Raw genomic sequence first — 20979 nt, 5'->3', positions numbered from 1 at the left:
TCAATTTCCCTTTTTTTGATCAGAAATTGGAAAATGTCTCAAACTAAGCTATTTTCTAATGCTGATTTCTAAAGAATGGAAAAAGAAATGAACTTACTTTTTTCCCTACTGAAAGAAGAGAGTCTAATCTTTCTTTTGGTGGGTTCCAGGTTTAATTTTATGTGGGCCTTGCAAAATCAGTCAAAATCCAGTAAAGCGAAGGGCCTTGCTCCGGTGAAAATGGCCGGGAGTGAATGAGTTAATGGCAGCAAATGAGTATGATAAGTGCCCTATAAAGTGTTAAACTTCTTTTGATTTGTCTTATGTTCCTATTGTCTCCTTAAAAAAGTAGGAGGAGAGGGGATGTAAATTTGATTTTTGGTGGGGAAAAAAATCAGAGATTTTGTTTTCGCCCAGCCCTACTCTAAGAATAATTTTCATCACGAAAGGAAGTGTAACAATTTCATGCGAGTTTCTACATGTTAATCATAATGACAATAATTTATTACCACGTTTGACGTCAATCCAAACCAAAATGGTGTACCTAATATATTGGCCGATGGGTGGAAATTTGCCGCGGCCTTGTTTTTTCCCTCCCGCCCAGTTCAGCAATACTGATGGGCGTCTTGACCAATGAGAAGTCAGGCATCCCTTAATCCCCGCCTCCTCTGGGCTCTTGGAGGCGAGCGGACTAATCAGCGCTCGCCTCGGCGCGTTCAGCCATTTTGTAAGAAAATCAAGCAAGTCTGCCGCCCTACCTTCGCCTCAGACCTGCAGTTTTTTTCTTGTGCAATGGACGGGTAAGTCGAAAAAGCAACCACTTTTCCCTACGTCTTTTTTACGCGTAAAATGTCGGCGCGCTCCCTTCCACGGGCGTTTCGCGATGTCCCCCGTCGCGTTTTTGTGTTCGGCTCGCGAAAGTTGTGACTTAAAATTACTTTTTTCCCCCCTTCTTCCTCCTCCCCTCCTCCTCCGCGGACGGTCACTCAGACATGCAACAGTTAGCCCGCTAGCCTAGCCTCCATATAGCGCCGTCAAGTTACAAAATTGCCACGTTTCTTTCATTTAGAAAAGACTTTTTAATCACGTCAGCCGATAAAACCGGGGTCTGGGCGTGCTGTTGTTGTAGTGTTGTTCTTTTTTCAACGAGCAATGTAACTTGGGGCAGGTCGAGCGAAAGCAACGTGTCTCATTTCCGCATTCATGTTTTGTGCGAGGAGTCAGGGCCATGTTGGAAGCGACCGATGTCTTCGCTCCCAACATTTCGCCTTGGTTGAATCACTTTTTCAACTGCCGAAGGGAAACGATATCGAAGCACAGTAAGGAAACTTTATGGCGTGGCGTTTTGCGTCGAGAGGACGTTCAAAGCCATCCGCCGCATCATCTTGTTTTTTTTGTTTTGTTGTTGGTTCCCCCTCTTTGGATCACCTGAATTCGACAGTTGGAATGGTTTCCGTGTCTTGCTGCGTATTAATTGTATTCGAAGTGCGCTCACTCAACTTGTCTCTATTGTGTTCTCACGAGATGTTGGCATTCTAATCTTAGGAAACATTCTACCTTTTTCTCATCATCCTTCAATTTTACAGCCGTTTAGACGCTGACTTGTACCCTCTGGGATCCGGCTACGTCCCTGAAATTGAGTAGGGAAATTGATTCTTTTTCCTAACTAATATTTGAACATTCATACGAATTTTTGGGTCTATTTACAACTTTGTTTTGTCTTTCTGCAGAAGTGTCCATGACATATCAGTAGGCACGAAGGTAAGCAACAGTAATTGCACTCCTTACAAATACTTCCTGTTCTAATCAGGTGTGACTTTAAATCATATTATTTAGGCTTTTTTTTTTTTTTTTTAACACATTGGACAAAGAGGCCTTGGCGGAGGATTTTTTTTTTTCATTTCCTGTTTTGTAAAGTGTTCCTTTAACATGCACAAATGCTGCACAGATGTGACTGCTTTGTTAAAAAAATATATATATATTCTTTTACTTGCACTTATTGTTAAGTCGGAAGTATGAAGTTGGCCACTCTGGGAAAGACTTAGCTTGTCAGTTAACTTTAGTTCCCCCCTATAATTACAAAAGTGCTGCCTAAAGCCATTTAGTTGGGGTTAGTCACAAAAGCGACAGGAATCATCTTGAATGGCTTATGACTCTTGCTAGTGGACTGAAGGAATTTGGAAATGCAGTTTCCTGTTTATCCTGCATGTTCCTGAGGAGCATTTTTGGCTGCCCCCAACTAGATAAGTATTGTCTCAGTCCTAACAAAATCCCCTTAACCTTATATTCTTCTCCTGTTTAATCTGAGTCAATTTTCTCATCGGTTGTTGGCAAAGAGACTGACGTAAACATCAAAGGAGCAAAGTTATTGGTCAGTCCAGGCTTTGTCGACTTTGATGCGCGCTCTTATCTGACTTATTGCTCAGTGACGGCACCTGAGGGACAGAAACGTAAAAGTGGCCTGATTTAAGGTAGTGTAGCAGCCATTGTTCGGCAGGCCAAAGGTCGGAGCGCCTGTTTGAACAGTTCGTCAACTACACGCCCTCAACTGACAAACCATACCCTCTTTAGTTTCAACTGAGCCTGTTTTTCAACATATCCCTGCTGATTGCCGATACTCCACTTGTGGTTAAGTTTTAAGAGAGGACAAGTAGACGCGCGTCGCGTTAAGAATTTGTAGTGCACAGTTACAGCACCCTGCTTTGCTGGAATCTTGTAATTATTGGTCTAGAGGCAGAGCCTCTGGAATTCCATGGTCGCATTCCAACCCCCACCCCTCCCAGCCCCCTGGTGAGACACCCTTCCCCCTCCCACTGCAATGGAAGATCAAGAAGAAAATGTACACATACCTGTGTCCCTTTGTTTTACTGCCTTACTCTAAATTGTTTTCATAGCATTTAACATAAACCAGCCGTGATGTTTTACAATGCATTCTGTTTGTTCCATTTTGAGAGGAAGCGCTGAACATTTTCAGGAAGTGAACCAATCATACGTCACCATTAACTGAAGGTGGCTGTTAAGCTGTCAACGCAGTTAGATGAAGAACAATGAAAACAAGAATGTGTTAATTTAGCACAATTATGCTAAAGTCTGAATTGGTTTTACCAAAAATGGACGGCACTATTTTTACGCATATTCTAGCGTCTCAGCTCTGTGACTATAAAAGAATGAGGAAGTAGAGGAGGAGCAGAAGGGAGGCATGTAATCATCAAGTCCTAATGAGGGAGTTAACTGCAAGCCAGCAGACAGGCCTGGTCTTCCTTTCCTCAGTTTTTTTTCTTCTTCCTTCCAATGACTGACGTCATCTTCTCTCAATCAGATTGGAGCCACATCCTCTTTTCCCCATGACCAGGTCACAGTATTTTAATAACTTTCCAATGCTGCATTCAATTCCATTATTCCTTTCGATGGTACATTAAAATTAGGGGGGGTTAGAGGGATTATACCGGGTTGTGTTATCAGGAAATGCGATAATATTCCTAGGTCAGTTTGACTTACGGGCATGGTTTATCTTTTAAAAGTGTTATAAACGAGGTGGAAATGATCTCGTTAAAATTGTTATCAATATTATTATCAATAAAATTTATATTATTTCTGGGTCCAATAGTCCCAGTGTTTTGTGTAATTAAACGTTTGAGAGATGGAAAACATATCAATATTGTTCTACTTCTTAATACACTGGTATGATTTGTAGATTATAAAGGGTATTTGATTTCTTAAATGCCATGGTGCAAAGAGGATAATAGGCCCATTTTGCATTGTACTTTCAGACCAAGTAGAACATGGATGTTGAACATCATGTTGTTGAAACACCTACTTTAAAAAAAAAAAAAAAAAAAGTTCAAACTCATGTGAAAGAAACCATGCAATGTGCATAGTATATTCTTATATTCCACTTAGTGTTATATTTTGTTGTCAATTTCATTTGATAAAGTCAAGGTGTGCGCCGCATAAAGAATGGGTAATACTTGATGCATGTCAGCCATAGCATTGTTTGGCATATGCAAAGGTATTGAGTGTCGGGGGGGAAACCTCCCTCCTTGTCCAATGCGAAAGCTTGGTCTGTTTCACGAGTCTTGAAAAGAATACTCGCGAACTTGCACGACCGGTTCCCTTTGGAAAACAACTGCAAGACCTCTCCAAATCTCAGCAAGTCCTAAGGGGTTCCATATGTTTATGCACTGCCATGTAACAATGCCCCCAGTCTCATCCGGAACAGGACCTTCATTCATTGTAGGCCCCCGTTGTGGGGCTTAGTCCACTGAGCCACTTCTTATGACTGCTGTACTTCATTATCGGCAGGCCATGTGAAAAACACTGAGTAGTGGTGGGGGTTGTAGGGGGCGCGGGTGGGGGGTCCGCTATCCTTCCAGTCCAGATGGCGTCAGCATGTTTCTATTCAACTTCTACCTGATTTGAAGCGTTAAGTGGCAGGTAGTGTATTGCAAGGGTGGAACTGTTGACTTCTGAAGGCACAACAGTAGTTGTCTACACCGAATGAAAATACAGTAGGTATGGTGAAAACAATTGACATTTGCAGTAGTTATCAGGAGCACGTCAACACACTTAAACCTCAATAATAGATAACCCAATATACAGTGCACTCCATAATTATTGGCACCCCTGAAAAAGATGATTTTTTTTTTTTTTAAGCTTCTAATAATTTTTTTTATTCAAATAATATCGGACCTTAATGGAAACCTTCAATACAACTGCATTCATTCAGTGGGGAAAAAATCCCACATAAAGAAAAAATTATTTGACATCAAATAATGTGTCACAATTATTAGCACCCCTGGTGTTAATACTTTGTACAACCCCCTTTTGCCAACTAAACAAGGTCTGGTGACTGAGATAGCCATGGGAGGAGTTTGATTTTGTGTCTGGTGAACCATTTCTGTGTAGATTTGGCCATATGTTTAGGGTCATTGTCTTGCTGAAAGACCCAGTGACAACCCATCTTCAGCTTTCGGGCAGAGGGCAACAGATTTTGATTTAAAATATCCTGGTATTTCAAAGCATTCATGATGCCATGCACCCTAACAAGGTTCCCAGGCCCTTTGGAAGTGAAACAGCCCCACAGCATCACTGACCCACCCCCATACTTCACAGTGGGTATGAGGTGCTTTTCAACATGCGCATCTTTCGTGGCACGCCAGACCCACTTAGAGTGTTTGTTGCCAAAAAACTCAATCTTGGTCTCATCTGACCAAAGCACACGGTCCCAGGCTTGTATTTTTGTGTGAGACCAAGATTGAGTTTTGGATTTTTCTCTCTTTTTTTTTTTTGTTTTTCCATTAAGGTCCCATATTATTTGAATTAAAAAAAATATTAGAAGCTAAAAAACACATCTTTTTCTGGGGTGCCAGTAATTATGGAGGGCACTGTACGGATGACAATCTCAGTCGTTGGCGCTGGAACGTGATTATTTACTACCAATCATTACTACTATTGTTTGGATTAGGGATGTCCCCAATCCAATCACGTGATTGGAAATCTGGCCAACCGCGCCATTTTTCAGAGGATCGGAATCGGGTGAAAAGGATTGGATTTTAATTTTTTTAAGGGCTAAAAAGTAACTAATTCAATTTTTGGCATTGCCAAAAAAAACATATACGTTTTATACTCGGCAACAGTCACGAAAAAAGCACAAGAGGAGATATTGTAAGAGGTAATGAGATATATGCACACAAAATATTTTTTGGGCGCCAGCATTTTAGAGTCGTATCAAGACCCCTTTTTGATACGGATACTGGTTATCTGTGCAACTCTACTAAGTACAACAACACACTCAGAAAATTTGTGTATGTATATATACAGGGTGTTCCAAAATGGTTGACCCCCCATATCTTGGAAATTACTTGATGGATCTTAATGAAACTAAATAAACTTTATGTTGAAGGTCATGAGTTTTATTGGCTAAATTCACAAAGAAAAGTAAGAATATTTGTTGGTTCTGTGACAGATTTTCATAAATGTTCAATATGAGCACCGCCAGTGACTCTGCACACGTTGAGTCTGTATTCGAGCTTGTGCCAAACTCGCTGAAATTTCTTGAAATTTTTGGTGCCAAGTCCTAATTTGTTTTGTAGTTGGTGCCTTCTTTGCAAAATTTGTGAAGGCACGCTGCGCTGTCTTCGGTGAGTCTTTGGAGTCCGAGCATACTCTAACACGCAAAATGCCTTTTCTTTTGAAGTGAACGGCATTTCTTAACCTGAAAAGATAAATGCCAAACGTTACATACAAAAACTTGAAACATTTCTACACAAGCTGTGAAAATTTGAGGTCATTCCAATGAAAATTGTCAAAATTTAAAGCTTAAAATCTCAATTTTCTGGAGGATTAAAAAATTGAACTGGAGGACATTTATAAAAAAGGAGGGCATGTTTAAAAAAAAATTAAACAGCAAAACCCTATCTGGAGGTGAGAGCACGCGAGAACAGGATTACAGACGCCATGACTGTGACGAGATAGTATCGCGTACTTACCGTGTTCTTTTCCAAAAACTCCATGTAGAATGTATCATTGTTCTATCAAACACAACAGTTCTTTTGGTTTAAAATACAGCAGTTTATTTTAAAGAGTGCAAGAGCAGAAACTGCTTTTTGAGTCTTGTCTGTGTTTTCCGCCATAATGGCAGTAAATTTTCTTTAGTAGATTTTATTGACATTCATCAGATTTCAGTGACATTCACCTGTCAAGGCAAAACTCCCATTTTTCATGACTTTCAAACAGCTAAAATAGTCATGTGAACCAGGCCTTTCTTATACGCTATCTCCCTTCACAACCTAAGCTTCTTGAGTGTTTCAGTAGTCCGGGTTAGAGAATCATCCTCAATAAAATGTGCTTCAGTCTGGGCACTTGTGCTCGAATGGTATAGTCAGCCCCATAGTATCAAATGACAAGCCAAGTCGTCTCACAGTTACCAACTAGTAGCGGGGTTAGTCTTTCTTTCTAAAGGGTGTTTTCAAGACTCAGGTTTCGTCCTACCTGTGCGCACAATGGTTGGGTAACCTGAGGACTGCTCGTCACTTTGCCACCTGCCTTTCTGTGAACCCATTGGTTGCCACATTAAAGTGAGCCTTTTGTTTTGTGCACCTACAGAGAGGATCTGACGAGCTCTTTTCTTCCTGCATATCCAACGGCCCCTATATCATGAACCCAGGTATGGGCTTGCTGTCGAAGCATGGTTCGTTTGCCCCCTTTTGTCTGCGCTCATTTAAGCACTTGTCTGTTGCATCTGTTGCCACGGCGACCAATCCATTATTCAGGAAAGCCGAGAGACGCCTTTTCACTCCCCTGATTGTATCACTCTTATTTTTCCCCTCCCCTCTCGCAGCCAATGGCAACGACAGCAAAAAATTCAAGGGTGACGTCCGCAGTCCTGGTGTTCCATCACGTGTGGTTCATCTACGAAAGCTGCCCAGCGACATAAACGAGGCCGAGGTCATTGGGCTCGGTTTGCCCTTTGGGAAAGTTACCAATCTACTCATGCTGAAAGGAAAAAACCAGGTATGGACGTAGTAATAACTGATTGTGTTCATCTGTCCTTTATTGTTGCTTCTTCAGTGGCCTTAATTGATGTTTTAATGGAAAAAAAACATTTTGCTTCTGTGTCGTGGCTCACAGGCATTCCTTGAGCTGAACAGTGAAGAGTGTGCTCAGACCATGGTGAGCTACTACTTGTCCGTGACTCCTGTCATCAGAAACCACCCCATTTACATGCAGTACTCCACCCACAAAGAGCTGAAAACTGACAACTCCCCTAACCAAGTGGTAAGGAACACAAGACTTGCAGGTCTTCATATTTTTTTTGAGTCATGAACACTGTGTTTATTTTTTTAAATGTTTCTTCTGCAGCGTGCCCAGGCTGCTCTGCAGGCGGTCAATGCTCTGCACGGTGGTGGTGGGATCACCGGCATGGCTATAGCAGCAGACGCGAGCGGTCTCGCAGGCGGCACCGCCCAAAGTCCTGTTCTCAGAGTCATTGTTGAGAACCTCTTCTATCCAGTCACCCTGGATGTGTTGCACCAGGTACACTACTCACCGTTGTCAACACCTGCTTATGTTTGAGTGCAATAGACGTCCAATCCATTTTGATTCGGAGGGCTTGCTGTGATTGTCCGCTGCCAGCCTCTCCCAGTCAAAATTGTTTGGACCCGATCGGACTTGGATTGCCTGTAAATAGGTTAATATGCATGCCCTTCTATCTTCCAGATATTTTCCAAATTTGGCACAGTGCTGAAGATCATCACATTCACAAAGAACAACCAGTTCCAGGCTCTCATCCAGTATGCTGACGCCATGATGGCCCAAAACGCCAAAGTAAGCTTTGGGACGTCCAAGGTGGAAAGATCTTCACGTTATAGTTCAACTAGTGATATAATTTAGTGAGTTCAAAACATTTTAACTGTGAGAGATTGTTAAGTGTGCTGTGGGAAATTCTCCACTACTACAGTACTTGCAACAAATATGTAACTTCATCCATCTCGGATCATCAACATCGGTGATCTATAGTGACAGGCAGAGGAAGGGCTCCTCCACTAGATGGCAGATGAATCATAGCACGGATGACATTGGAATTACAGTCACTTTGTTAACATTTTGGTAAATTAAGCTCTTTTCTTGTTTGTTACCTTGCTTATCCTCCTCCTTTTTGGATAAGTCTTTCCCTCTTGGAATGGCTGATATTCTTGCGGCTAAGAATTTGTTTTTGTACCCCGTGTGACTTTATGGGGCCTCAGCAATACTCATTTTGTTTCACTGGCACTAGAAGTAAAGACAAATCTGTCATAACGGTCCACACGTCTCAAGTTTAAATTTTTACCTTTTGCCCTAGTGTTTGGATGGACAAAACATCTACAATGCCTGCTGCACCTTAAGAATCAGCTTCTCCAAGCTGACCAACCTGAACGTCAAATATAACAATGACAAGAGCAGGGACTATACTCGCCTGGATCTCCCCACTGCTGACACTCAGCCCACCCTGGATCACCAGACCATGGCCGCGGCCGCTTTTGGTATGATGGAAAAAATATATTTGGATGTACACATATTTTTGTTTGTTTTCATAAATTATACATTTCCAACTTATGGTCGTGCTGAGATAACAATATGTATTGCCAAAATGATAGTAAATTATTACGGATGATCTGATCATATGATTGGAAATCGGGCCGATCACGCAGTTTTTCAAAGGATCGGATCTGATGAAAAGGATTGTTTTTTTTAATTTAAAAAATATTTTTTTTTACTGCTTCATGCTCCGACAGCCTCACTCACTCTCCTGCTGCTTTTCTTGGTCACCAGTGTAGCTGGCGTTTGCTACTTAAAGTTAACAATGATTGACATGTTTGTTGTATTTAGCTGGCGAGTGAAGGCTCTGTAGCTCTACGGTGAAAGGCACAAATATTTTAATGCTCATTTAGTCAATCTTCGTTGTCCAGAGGCTATTCTCGTCAGTGTGAGTGTCAAAGCGTGAGTGAATTTGAGTTGACTCATTCATATGAATTACATGAATGTTTTGGAGAGTCATTAAAAGTATGTCGTTAAAGGTGATATAATGAAAAAATGTGGGTGTGGCTAGATTTTGTGCTGGTGCGTATTAAAAAAAAAGTTACGTGCACCAGGGCAACCAATGCAAAAAGTAAGCCTTGGCAGTATATGTTAAAAGATGCAAAAAAATATATATATATATATATATAATTTTTTTTTTTTTTTTTTTTTTTTTTTTTTTTAAACTCTGCAACACTCCTGCAAAAAAGCGGAAGAGGAAGTACTAAAAAAAGTACAGTACTGTAACACAATTGGGCCTTTTGTTCAAATAAAACCCCCCAAAAAATTGGCAGATTCTCAAAATCTGGAATCTGACTTGGGTGCAAAATATGCGATCAAAGATATCCTATGTATCATGCATTCTTTCTATCTTCACTATTCTCGATTTATATGTATTATGTAAAATACACTGTGCTCCACAGTGGTGCTATTTCTTAACAAGGAAGGGGTTAATGAAAATTAATGGTAATGAGCACACAAAGTAAATCTTGGCATATTGTAATATTTTTTTCTATATCAAAATATTTAATGTCTGATCTGGGGTAATTTGTCAATTTATATTTTTTGAGAGGGGAAAATACAAATAAGAAGGAAGAAGGGGTTTTCCAAAAACCGCTAAAACTTTTCCGTTTTCCAACAGCTGCACCGGGAATAATATCTGCCTCTCCATACGGGGGCGCTCATTTCCCACCAACCTTTGCCATCCAGCAAGCAGGTCAGTGCAGCATCATCACTCCAGGTCTTGATCTAATTTCTTAATGCATATTTTCAGTTTAGCAGCATTCAATATTAACTAATGGACCGTTGGTTCGTCCCTAGGTCTTGCAATGCCTGGTATCCCAAGCGCCTTAGCATCTCTGAGCGTCGGGCACGGCGGCATGGCCGCAGCAGCGGCCGCAGCCAGTCGCCTCAGCCTGGCCGGGCTCGCTGCTGCCGGCGGACACAACGTCCTATTGGTCAGCAATCTAAACCCGGAGGTCAGTACATGCTCGCTAAGCTTTATCAGAGTGCGGGAGGCCATGAAGCGTTAGTATCGCAGATGTCGCCGCCCATACACGGACGCAATAAAAGCCTTCACATTGAAATAATTCAAATATTTTAGTAGAAAGGCATTCTCTTTCAGGTTCTTTGTTTGTTTGACCAAACCTGCTGCATTTCTGACTTGCCACTTTGCTCACTGTGAATTTTTAAGTTTATTCAATTGCACTAACTTCTTGTTTTGGTAAAAACCTTACCATTCCATATCTTCATTTTTTTGTCCATAATTTGAAATCATTCTTGAGTTGTTTGGAGAGACAATATTACTTTTTAGAAGTTGAGAATACATATATACATAAGGTCTTTTTGTGTAGCATGTACCAGTTAATCGTATTAGTCTCCCATGTTTAGTCACTGCATTAAGATATAAAAATGAATATGATTACAGATATTTTAGTTGATTGCTTAGCTAAATATGCAATGTAACAAGTCGTCTTTAAGTAGTGTGTTATTCAAAAGTACATATTGTCTCTGCCTTTTTCTGTATTTCATTGTTAATCTTTTTTTCTCTTCTTTTCTCCTAGTGTCCCCATAGTGACAGTGCATTTTAATTTAGCCAGTTCTACTGTCTGAAGCACTACATTTTCTTTGTGTATACTGACCTTGTTTTTTTTTTTATTTCCTTTCTCTCACTCCCTTTCTCCTCTCTACCTCCCCCTCCTATTTTGTTTAACCCACCCCTGACCAATCCCACCCCACCTGTACTCTTGCCAACTCACTGCACGCCCCATGACCAATTATTGCCTCTGTCCTCCCATTTTTCTTCCACCTCTGCCTACCTTTTAAAATTTGGACATCACCCACCAAATATACACAATATTGGTAACCCAACCACTCTTTTAAAAAAAAAAAAAAATCCAACATATTTTTCCCCGACATATTTTTGCCCCTAATGTCCACATTCACTCGTCATGCTCCTCACCACCCACTTCATCACCTCCCCTGCCCTCCTCCTCGTCCTTGTTCTCCTTGTCCTCTCTCCATTCTCTCCTTCCACCATGGTACTGTGGCCTTCCTGTGGACCTCGCTGCCTGTGGCCTGCGGACATGTCCCGACTCCACTCCACTGTCCTCCACTCCTCGCCTTTTTTCCCCTGTACCCTGTTCCCTGCCCCCTCTCCCACCCTTTTGGCCCCGCTGCTCCCCCTGCTGTCTCTAAAGAGCGTTACGCCACACTGCCTCTTTATTCTTTTCGGTACGTTATCATCCTTTCATCTCCTTTTTTATTACTACTGTTACCTGGCAAGGTGGGCATGTCTCGTCTCATTATTTTGGCTGTATTATTTTTAAATCCAGACTGATGGCTTTTCATCAGCTGAGGGAGTGGGTGGAGTTGTTTCTTTTGGGGTTGGTTTATTTGTTTGTGTGTGTGTGGGGGGGGGTGTGCTGGTTTGGTTGATGTGGGTTTTGAGAGACATGGCGGCTGAGAATGCCACTTAGAACTGCAGCATTTCATTTTTTGAAGAACTCTTGTACTTTAAAACTTTTAATCTTGATAATTGCCGTAACCTCAGTGGAAATGTATATGCCACCTTCTCTTAACTCATTGGCTACCATTGACAGCGATAGACATGCAATCTATTTGAAATGGGAGGTCTGGCAACAATTTTTTGTTGCCAGCCGCACCCAATTCAAATGGATTGGACTTCTATTGCCTTCGTTGGCACTGAAACCTAAGAAATAGATATTTATTTACTAAATTTTACTAAGGCAAAAACAAAACACTTATCACAACAGAAAAAATTAAATGCTGCAGCTTTTAGTAAAGTGTAACTTGGTATGAGAGACTCCTGGGATGATGTCCTTAAATATTGGTTTATGCATGTATAGTATAACTTCTGCATGATTTTGACTAGATCCCCAATTTGTACAAGAATCAACTAGTCATGCTCAAGTAATCACCCCCCTTAAACTTAATACTGTTATTTCCCCTTTTCTCTTTAAAGCTGCCCCCCGAAAGCATAACTTTATTTTTATTCTGCAACTGTCCTTTCTTAACAAGACTCTTATTTAGGGTTAGTTTGATTCCATACCGGCTTGAATTTAGCTCAGCCTCAATCAGCCCAGGGCCATTCATTTACTAGAAGATTTCGTAGTATTTTTTTTTTTTTTTTTTTTTTTTTTTTTTAAATCGTGTTGACTGCTGTGATTGGCTGTGTGACTCTTGACAACTGCAAACCAGTTCCACTTCCCCGACTGCTTGTATAACAGTGTGCTCCTACTCTTCAGGTGTGTACGGCGATGTGATGAGGGTCAAGATCCTGTTCAATAAAAAGGAGAATGCATTGATCCAGATGGCAGATGGCACCCAGGCTCAGCTAGGTAGCACCAGTTTTCTGGTAGTGTTCCGCATTTCATGAATTAACCCTTTATAAGACTCATTGAACTCATTGGCTGCCATTGACTAAGCTCAACTGTCTAACCCATTTTGACTGGGAGAGGCTAGCATGATGGATGCCGGCCGCCATCAGTCAAAATGGATTGGACCTCAAGTGCTGTCAATGGCATTTCAAACGTGTTCACATTCAGTTCCCTTTTAAATGAACTAGACATTGAGTTGAATAAGGGAAAAACACTTCAGTTAATGGTTTTGTTTATAATTTGAAGTCGTTTTTAAATACATGGTTTTTCATTCATTAAAAAACGTATACATGAAAATTGCATTACTATAATCACCATTGTTAGTATTCATTGGAAATATAAAAATACAATAATGCTTGATTAAATTAAAATATAATTGAGACTAGGGCTGTCCCAAACGACTAATTTCCTCCCGATTAGTCAGACAACTATTTTTACGATTAGTCGACTAATCTAATAATTTTTGTTTATTATTATTACTTCAATAATGAAATTTTTGTTGAAGCTTATTAATTCACAAAAAAAACATTTTGGAACACCTAAATTCTTTATTAACGTATAAATAAATAAAAAATATCAATAATAAATCACAAACAATGAGGTCAAATGCTGCTGGCATGAACTAGTGCAAAATAATGTAATCGGAAACGCCACGTTTACATGGAGCCAAATATTCCAATTACAATCGGAATATTTGTTCAAACCGAATAAATGTGTTCCATATAAACACCTCATTCGGAATGAACAGGCCCAAACCGAATGGAATTTCATTCCGATTCACAGGGGTGGAATATTCCTTTTCTCAAACCGATTAAAAGTAAAATTATATCATGTAAACATGGAAGCGGAATGGTGTCTGGTTGCGTTCTTTCTGCACATGCTCCGTACTGACGTGGTGACGTCACTTGGTGACGTAAGTAACGTCACTTGCAACATGGCTTCCAAGCACAGCGCACCTAATTGGAGTCCGGCGGAAAGATTGTATTTAATTCAAACTTTAAAAGAATTGAATATAATTGCTCGCTTAGACGGGTGTAAAACGAGGAACAGTGAACTATTTAAAAAAAAGTTCACGAGAGGTTACGTGAAGCCAGAATAGACTGGAGCTTTGACCAGATTAGAAACCGGTGGAAAACCGGCTACTACAAGGCAAAAGAGCAAAACAGCAGAAGCGGATACGACCCCACAAACACAACAAGTGGGTTAAAGTTAAAACAGCAGCACTCCGACAATCGATCTCCATGTTTTGCAACGTGACGCTTTGTTTTGATTAATCTGCGCATGTCAGACGGCAGTTGTCAAACGTCCTTTCGGAATAAAGGCAGTCACATGTAAACGCTGGATCGGAATAGATTAAGTGACATGTAAACAGCTGATCTGAAATTTCCATTCGGAATGATTTGAATCAGTATGAATAAAAGTCAGCATGTAAACGTGGCTACTGAGACTTATCCTCTTTAACAGGAGTCAAAACAATTCTTACTCTTTTTGTGGTATATCATTGTCGATATTGTTTGTAAATGTTAAAATGGATTGCAATGTCCCGGACAAACATTTTCAGAATACTTAGTGCGAGTTCAGATGCTTTTTCTGGTGTACATTCCGCATTTTTTGGGGGAGGAGAAAAACTGTTCAACTTTTGTTTGTTTTAACCTGAAAATAGATAAAGTGGAGGGCACACTGAAATATTACCACAATTATTTTGAATGAGAGGCACACATACTCACAGTAACAAAAATTAAATATATAGTATTAATTTTATAGTATACTACTATATGTGTATACACAATGATACTTTATAATATAAAGTAACATTAGTGCAGTCATGGATTACAGTAACCAAGCCAGTGCTGTTTCCGTATATATTTTTTTATTATTCCATGATCCTAATAAATTTAATAATTTAAAATATATATATTATATATATATATATATTATTTTATTAAATAAAAAACGCACGTTGATATGACGCACATAAAGGTAACTTCCATTTTAAAAAATCGTTAGAAAGTTGTATGGACTTACAATCTGCTAGCTTGTTTCTTGTTGCCTTCGAAAATTATACTTTGGTGACGGCGCTTCAAGTGTTCGTTCATAGCAGATGTGCTACCGTGGTATGCGAGCTCAGCTTAGCAAAGAGTACACACAGTGGCACCCTCCATATTTTCCTTGACATAATTCCAGGCTCTGGCTATTGTTGTCCGCTTTTTTGGCTTTATGCCACTTTCACGTGTCACCAATTCTGCCCTTTTTGGTAATTGGCGGTGTTTTCAACTCCTCGCCGTAGTGAGGAATGAACCGGTGATTCACTTGGCTCGTTGTCGTCGGTTCGTCCGATTTCCTCCTCTGGAAGGAGGCGGCGGATGGCTCTTTATGACTACTTTTATTGGCCGAAATAAAAAACGTGGTGGATGCAGCCGCTGAACTCCGTGCTACCCGTACACTTTGCCAACCCACCGACCTCGCTCCTTCTCTCTCGCTGGCCCACTTTCTTCCTCTTTGCTCAATCTGACAATGCCGGTCACATTGAAATAACAGCGGCCCCCTTCGGGGTGCCAGTAACGACCGCTTGCATCGCGAGCACCTGCCATTCTACTTTATCCGCGTGTTTTTTTTGTTTGTTTTGTTTTTTTTAACCCGTCATTACCCGTCTACGGTATGTTTTGCCCGTCGACGCATTTACGTCATTGATGACGTCGACTAGTCGGGACAGCTCTAATTGAGACCTGGCATCTGCATATGTGGGCAATTACTGTTAGGAGCATATAGGCCAAACCGATATACCAAATGTTAATATTGTGGTCCACATGACTCACAGTATCATGTTCACATATGTGGATGCTAGATCTTTATGGGGTTATTTTTTTTATTCTTATTAAAACAACAGTAGTCAATTTTCATGTCAAGGTGGAGAGAAACATAATTGGTGCAATAGAAGACCTGTTGTAAACTACAAATCGGTATGTTTTATACTTTCGCATGTGATTTCTGTCTTTTTTTTTTTTTTTAAAGATTTCTCATTTGATTTGATCTCTATTCTTAAATCTGTTATTTGCCATCTCCTCCAACTAATGACTCATTCATTGATGGATGGCTGTGAAAATCCAATCCATTTATTAGGGATTAAACATCTACATCTATCCATCAATGGCAGCAAAATTGAGTTACAATCCATATATTTTACATATTCTGTCCACAACGTATACATATTGCACTTATATTTACATATTCTGTCCACAACGTATACATATTGCACTGTATTAGTAGGAAAGAGGAAGCGCATGTATAAAATGACTAAAAACACTGCACCATCAATAAAACTTGTGTGGAATGAAGTAAAAAGTTTGACTTTTTAAAATTTTGTAATTCATCACGAGACACCATCTTTTCTCAAAAAACTAACCAAATAAGTAACGGCAGTTAAAATAAAGGAGTTCAGTCGTAAAAAGGATGCATAGACCTGTAAAGTCACTCAAAGCTCATTCCATAGTGCTTATTTTGGTTTGCGGTTTTCATTTTAAGACAACACAAGTGTCGGGCAGTTTTTTTCTTTTCTTGACTGTACGTTACTGAAATCTGCTCGTTGGCTGTAGCTTAGGCTTTTCTGATGATGCTCAATATGGATTTTGTCTTAGCTATTAGCCACCTGAATGGCCAGCGGCTACACGGCAGAGCCATCCGCGTTACTGTGTCCAAGCACACAACAGTGCAGTTACCGCGTGAAGGCCAAGAGGACCAAGGCCTGACCAAGGACTACAGCAACTCACCCTTGCATCGCTTTAAGAAGCCTGGCTCAAAGAACTACTCCAACATCTTTCCACCCTCGGCCACACTCCATCTGTCCAACATACCGTGAGTTTTTTTTTTTTTTTTAAACATTAGAGTGAACACACAGCACATTGGTACGTTTATTGCTGTTAAATGCCCACAAAAATGTATTAGTAATTTATGCTTTGAGCATATCGTATATTATGTCAATATTTGACTGAATCAATGAAAAATGGGAGTCCTATAACTTTCGTCCCCCATCACCACATTCAGGCCTGCTGTGGTGGAAGAGGACCTCAAGAGACTTTTTGCCAGCTCAGGAGCCACAGTTAAAGCCTTCAAATTCTTTCAGTAAGCCCCCACCACCTTCCAAGCACACGCCTCTGCCTTATTTTGTCTCTCTTCAGAGGCTAGCCATTAAGTCCAACTCTTCTCTTGTACAGAAATGACCGCAAGATGGCCTTGATCCAGATGGGCTCAGTGGAGGAAGCCATCGAGTGCCTGATTGAGTTCCACAACCATGACTTGGGAGAGAACCACCACCTAAGAGTGTCTTTCTCAAAATCCACCATCTGAGTGCCTTCAGATCCCTTCCTAATGTTTATTTACCATCTTGATTGCGCTTAGTGGAAATCATTGGTTTCGAAGCTGTTTCTTTGCAGAAAGTTGCTTCCAGTTCGGATTTTTTTTTAACAATCCCTAATTTTATAGAAGAAAAATGTTCATTCGAAAAACCCTTTTGATTCCCCCCCCCCCCCTGAATAAATGGTGCTCGCTTCTCAAACTAAGTTTAGCAATTCAGGGAACAACTTTCCTAATACAATAATGTTTTAGCCCTTTCACTTTTAAAGAGCCCTGTACAATGCAGAATCGATAATTTGCTGAGGAAAGCACAATTTGGATGAAAATAACAGACCCAGATCTGGTGGCACATTTGGTGCTCGAACCTAGCAACAGTCTGCAATGAAACAGCAAAAACACATTGGATCTAAAGTCAAAAGTAGCAGATGAAGTGTCACTTAAGACCAAATTGGTTAAAATGGCCGCTGCCATCTGTACCATAAAAACTTAAGCATTCCTTCGGAGGCGTCCTGTGCCTTTCACCTCCGCCTGTTAGACCAGTTAGGCAAGGTAAAAGGTAAACCGACTACCCAACCACTTCTTCATATACTTTTTTTTTTCTTAAATTACTATCTTCTAAGTGCCGTTGGCTTCAAGGGATCTTCACCACTATTCCTAGTACGCCATCTGCTCATCAAAAGCAAAGCTGTCTTTACCGACTGGTCTTTTGTGCCTTATTTCCCCCCTTCACCCAACAATTCTGAGCCGCCCGCCTTAAAGCGTCATTCTGGCTTCAGGGGAAAAATTGTGGCTTGTATGGAGAGAGAGAAAAAAACAAGTGTTTACCTATTAGAGATTTGTGTGCATATATCCATATATATATATGTAGAAATTTTGAATGTAAGCCCAGATAGGCAATGCTAGGCCATGTAGCTCTTAGGTGTTGTCACAAGCTCATTTATTCTTACATTACATTCATTTAAATGGTCACCTATAAATACACATTTAGCTATACTTTTTTTTTGTTTAGCATTTAAGTCTTGTAACAGTTTCTAGTTTATCTTACATTTTATATTACTGTAGTTTACTTTTTATTTTAATGTTGGTAGTAGTCAAGCCCCCATTTGCTTACCTGACTGCTAACATTCATTTTTGACCATCAAACTCAGGTAATGGTACCTGTGAGACGAGAGCTTCAAGGTGTCGTTTTTTTTCCATTTCCCTTTGGCGACTTAACTTGCTCCACAGTCAGGTTCTATAGTGCACTTTTTTTTTCTTTTAAACAGCTCATCGCACGCAATCCAAAAGAAGTCTTAAAAAGTTGTCACATTCCCCGAGTGCCTCCAGCACCGGTTCTCTACAAGCCTATGACCACTGTATAGTCCCGAACCAGATGTGCGCACACACTCATCCACGTTTGTGTGTGTGTGTGTTTTCGTCTATTTTTGTACAAGATTATGCATGGTTTAACAAATGTAGCTACAGACGGTTGTTGTACGTGTTGTTGAGGACCAAAGTTACCTTCTCCCCACTGCTGTTTTATAGTGTGCTTAAGTCCCCACTCCTTGTAGACTAGTCCCCCATCCCATTCCTCTTTGTCAACCCCTTCAAATCTGCGTAAGGTAATTTGACGAAGTTCCATGTAGGGAAGGCTTGTTTTCCCCCTCCCTACCTACTCCCTTACACAAGTTAGTTCAGCCCCTTCAAATCTACACAAAACAAAGGTCGCAGTTGCCTCTCCTCAGTTGCCTTTCCTTGGATATGCCTTAGATGCACAACATGTTAAAAAGAAATCAATACTGTATCTTGTACACATGCATTCCCCTCCCCACCAAAATGGCTTTAGAATGATGTAGATCACGCCTTTTTGTGTTGAAAGCTTTTACGTTCCTTTTTATACGGGGCTTTGGGGGTTATTGTATGACGCAGGGCTGACGGTTGTATATATTCATGTTTTTGTACCACACAATCATTGGGATTATATTGACTTTACGTTTCAAAACATGTATATTTTGATAAGACAATACAAGACTTTAAAAAAAAGAAAATGTTCGCCCTCATCCGGGAGCGTTAAAAACAAGACTTTGTAACAAAGACATTAAAACTGGTATGAACACACAAGTGTCTCTGTATATACGCCCCCTTGCTTCCCTGCCACCATCTTGTTCTTGACTTTTCACATCTTTTGCTGCCTTCAATAAATCTTTAGTTTCTTTCTTTCATCTGGCCTCATTTGGTTTCTGTCTCCTTCCTCCTTTTCTGTGGAGCTGATGCCTGGTTAACGTAACATTTTCCACCTTCATGTTTAACTTTTTTATTGTATCTTGCATTTCCAACTTGACTCATTTTTAAATGTTGACTTAATTTTACCTGTCTAGATTCAATTGACCTGGGGGGCGTCAAGCACCCTTGCAGCGTTCTTGAACAGTTGAATGACATTTTATATATTTTCCGCAACGACCTGTTTTCTATTTTGCCCCATTTCTTTTGGCTTCGTCCTTCACTGTATGTGAATGTGGAAATTGTTTCAAGTTTTTTTTGCCGTGTGCTGTCATGGCAGTTTTTATCAGATAGGGCAGGTATGTCATACATATCTTTTGTCACAGCAGGCTTTTCTTAGGAGGGCTAGTATGTCTGCCATCTAGGACTGACATCTTGATTTGAGATTGACCTAAAATTCATAAATTAATTTTCAAAGACAAAATACTAAATATATTTAATTTTTTATTTTTTTTAAACCATAAATATTCTTGGTCATGAAAAGGGAAATACAATATATACTTTAAAATTTTACTACATTCTACACGTTTTAAAGGCGAAAAAATGGTTTTATTAGTGTTTATTTTAAAAGGAAACATTATTTCTGTTGTCTCTAAACACAATTTTAATTCCAACAAATGTAGCTGCAGACGTATAAACAGAAAATACATATATACAAATACTTCATATATGGCTGGAAACGCAGACATGACTGAAAAAGCAGTTTCTGCTCTTGCACTCTTTCAAAGAAACAGCTGTATTTTAAGCCAAAACAACTTGTTTGATAAACAATGTCTATATGCTGCCATAGCAGATTCATGGCGCATGAAGCCCCCAAGCTATTTTAAGTTGCCCGTTTTACCCAGAAAACACTGTTTACAGACGTCGCGCAACCGTTTTTTATTACAACCCAGCCGTAAAACGAAGGTAATTATTCAAAATGTTAATCTTTAGCTTAGAATCATTAATTGGTCTAATATTTCGTTTAAAAAAAAAAAGGCTTTAAAAAAATTATTCACTCACATATTTTAAACTTCTAAACTATGTCACAGTGGAAAAAAAGTGTTAAAAAAAAAAAAAAAAGCCACGGATATTTACCTCATAACTATCGCTAAATTGTATATTTTTTTTGTTTAGCATTTTTTCCCGATGTTAGATGATAAATAATCGATCCAAGCAAAGAAAATTTTGAAAAATGTTTAAAAAGGTAAATAAATGAAAGAAAATCTCGACCACTCCTTGATGTCTGCGATATCTCCATCCCGACACTTGTTGACATTACCATGTTTCACCCATAAAATCTCCCAAAACATCCAGCTGTGGCCATTCACAGCTGTGTCTTGACACTCAGTGATACATGCTTGCGTGCTCTCACCTCTAGATAGGGGTTTTGCTGTAAAAAAAAAAAATTTTTTTTTAATGACCTCCCGTTCAAAATTTTTCTTCCCCCAGAAAATTG

The 20979-nt window shown here is 39.9% G+C and overlaps 1 protein-coding gene across 6 annotated transcripts; it reads left to right on the top strand.

Annotated features, from left to right (window-relative positions):
- Positions 1 to 690: 690 nt before the first annotated feature.
- Positions 691 to 20519, top strand: ptbp1a (polypyrimidine tract binding protein 1a). 6 transcript variants are annotated; one of them, XM_057859715.1, is made up of 16 exons: positions 691 to 779; positions 1566 to 1619; positions 1710 to 1740; positions 7084 to 7144; positions 7319 to 7491; positions 7609 to 7755; positions 7840 to 8013; positions 8197 to 8304; positions 8819 to 8999; positions 10175 to 10273; positions 10354 to 10511; positions 11733 to 11766; positions 12801 to 12893; positions 16568 to 16784; positions 16974 to 17051; positions 17144 to 20517. In XM_057859715.1, the coding sequence occupies exons 1-16, from the start codon at positions 772 to 774 to the stop codon at positions 17274 to 17276; spliced, it is 1749 nt and encodes a 582-aa protein (XP_057715698.1). In that variant the 5' UTR covers positions 691 to 771; the 3' UTR covers positions 17277 to 20517. The 6 variants fall into 6 exon arrangements, with proteins under 6 accessions (XP_057715698.1, XP_057715699.1, XP_057715701.1 ...); XM_057859716.1 differs by having other exon boundaries at positions 692 to 779; positions 10175 to 10249; positions 17144 to 20516; XM_057859714.1 differs by lacking the exon at positions 691 to 779 and adding an exon at positions 828 to 1298 and having other exon boundaries at positions 17144 to 20519.
- The last annotated feature ends 460 nt before the right edge of the window (positions 20520 to 20979 follow it).

Source organism: Corythoichthys intestinalis, chromosome 15 (genome assembly GCF_030265065.1).
Source record: "Corythoichthys intestinalis isolate RoL2023-P3 chromosome 15, ASM3026506v1, whole genome shotgun sequence".
In the NCBI taxonomy this organism is placed as follows: Eukaryota; Metazoa; Chordata; class Actinopteri; order Syngnathiformes; family Syngnathidae; genus Corythoichthys; species Corythoichthys intestinalis.
Note: the sequence above shows the minus strand (reverse complement) of the source record. Positions and strands in the feature narration are given on the sequence as shown.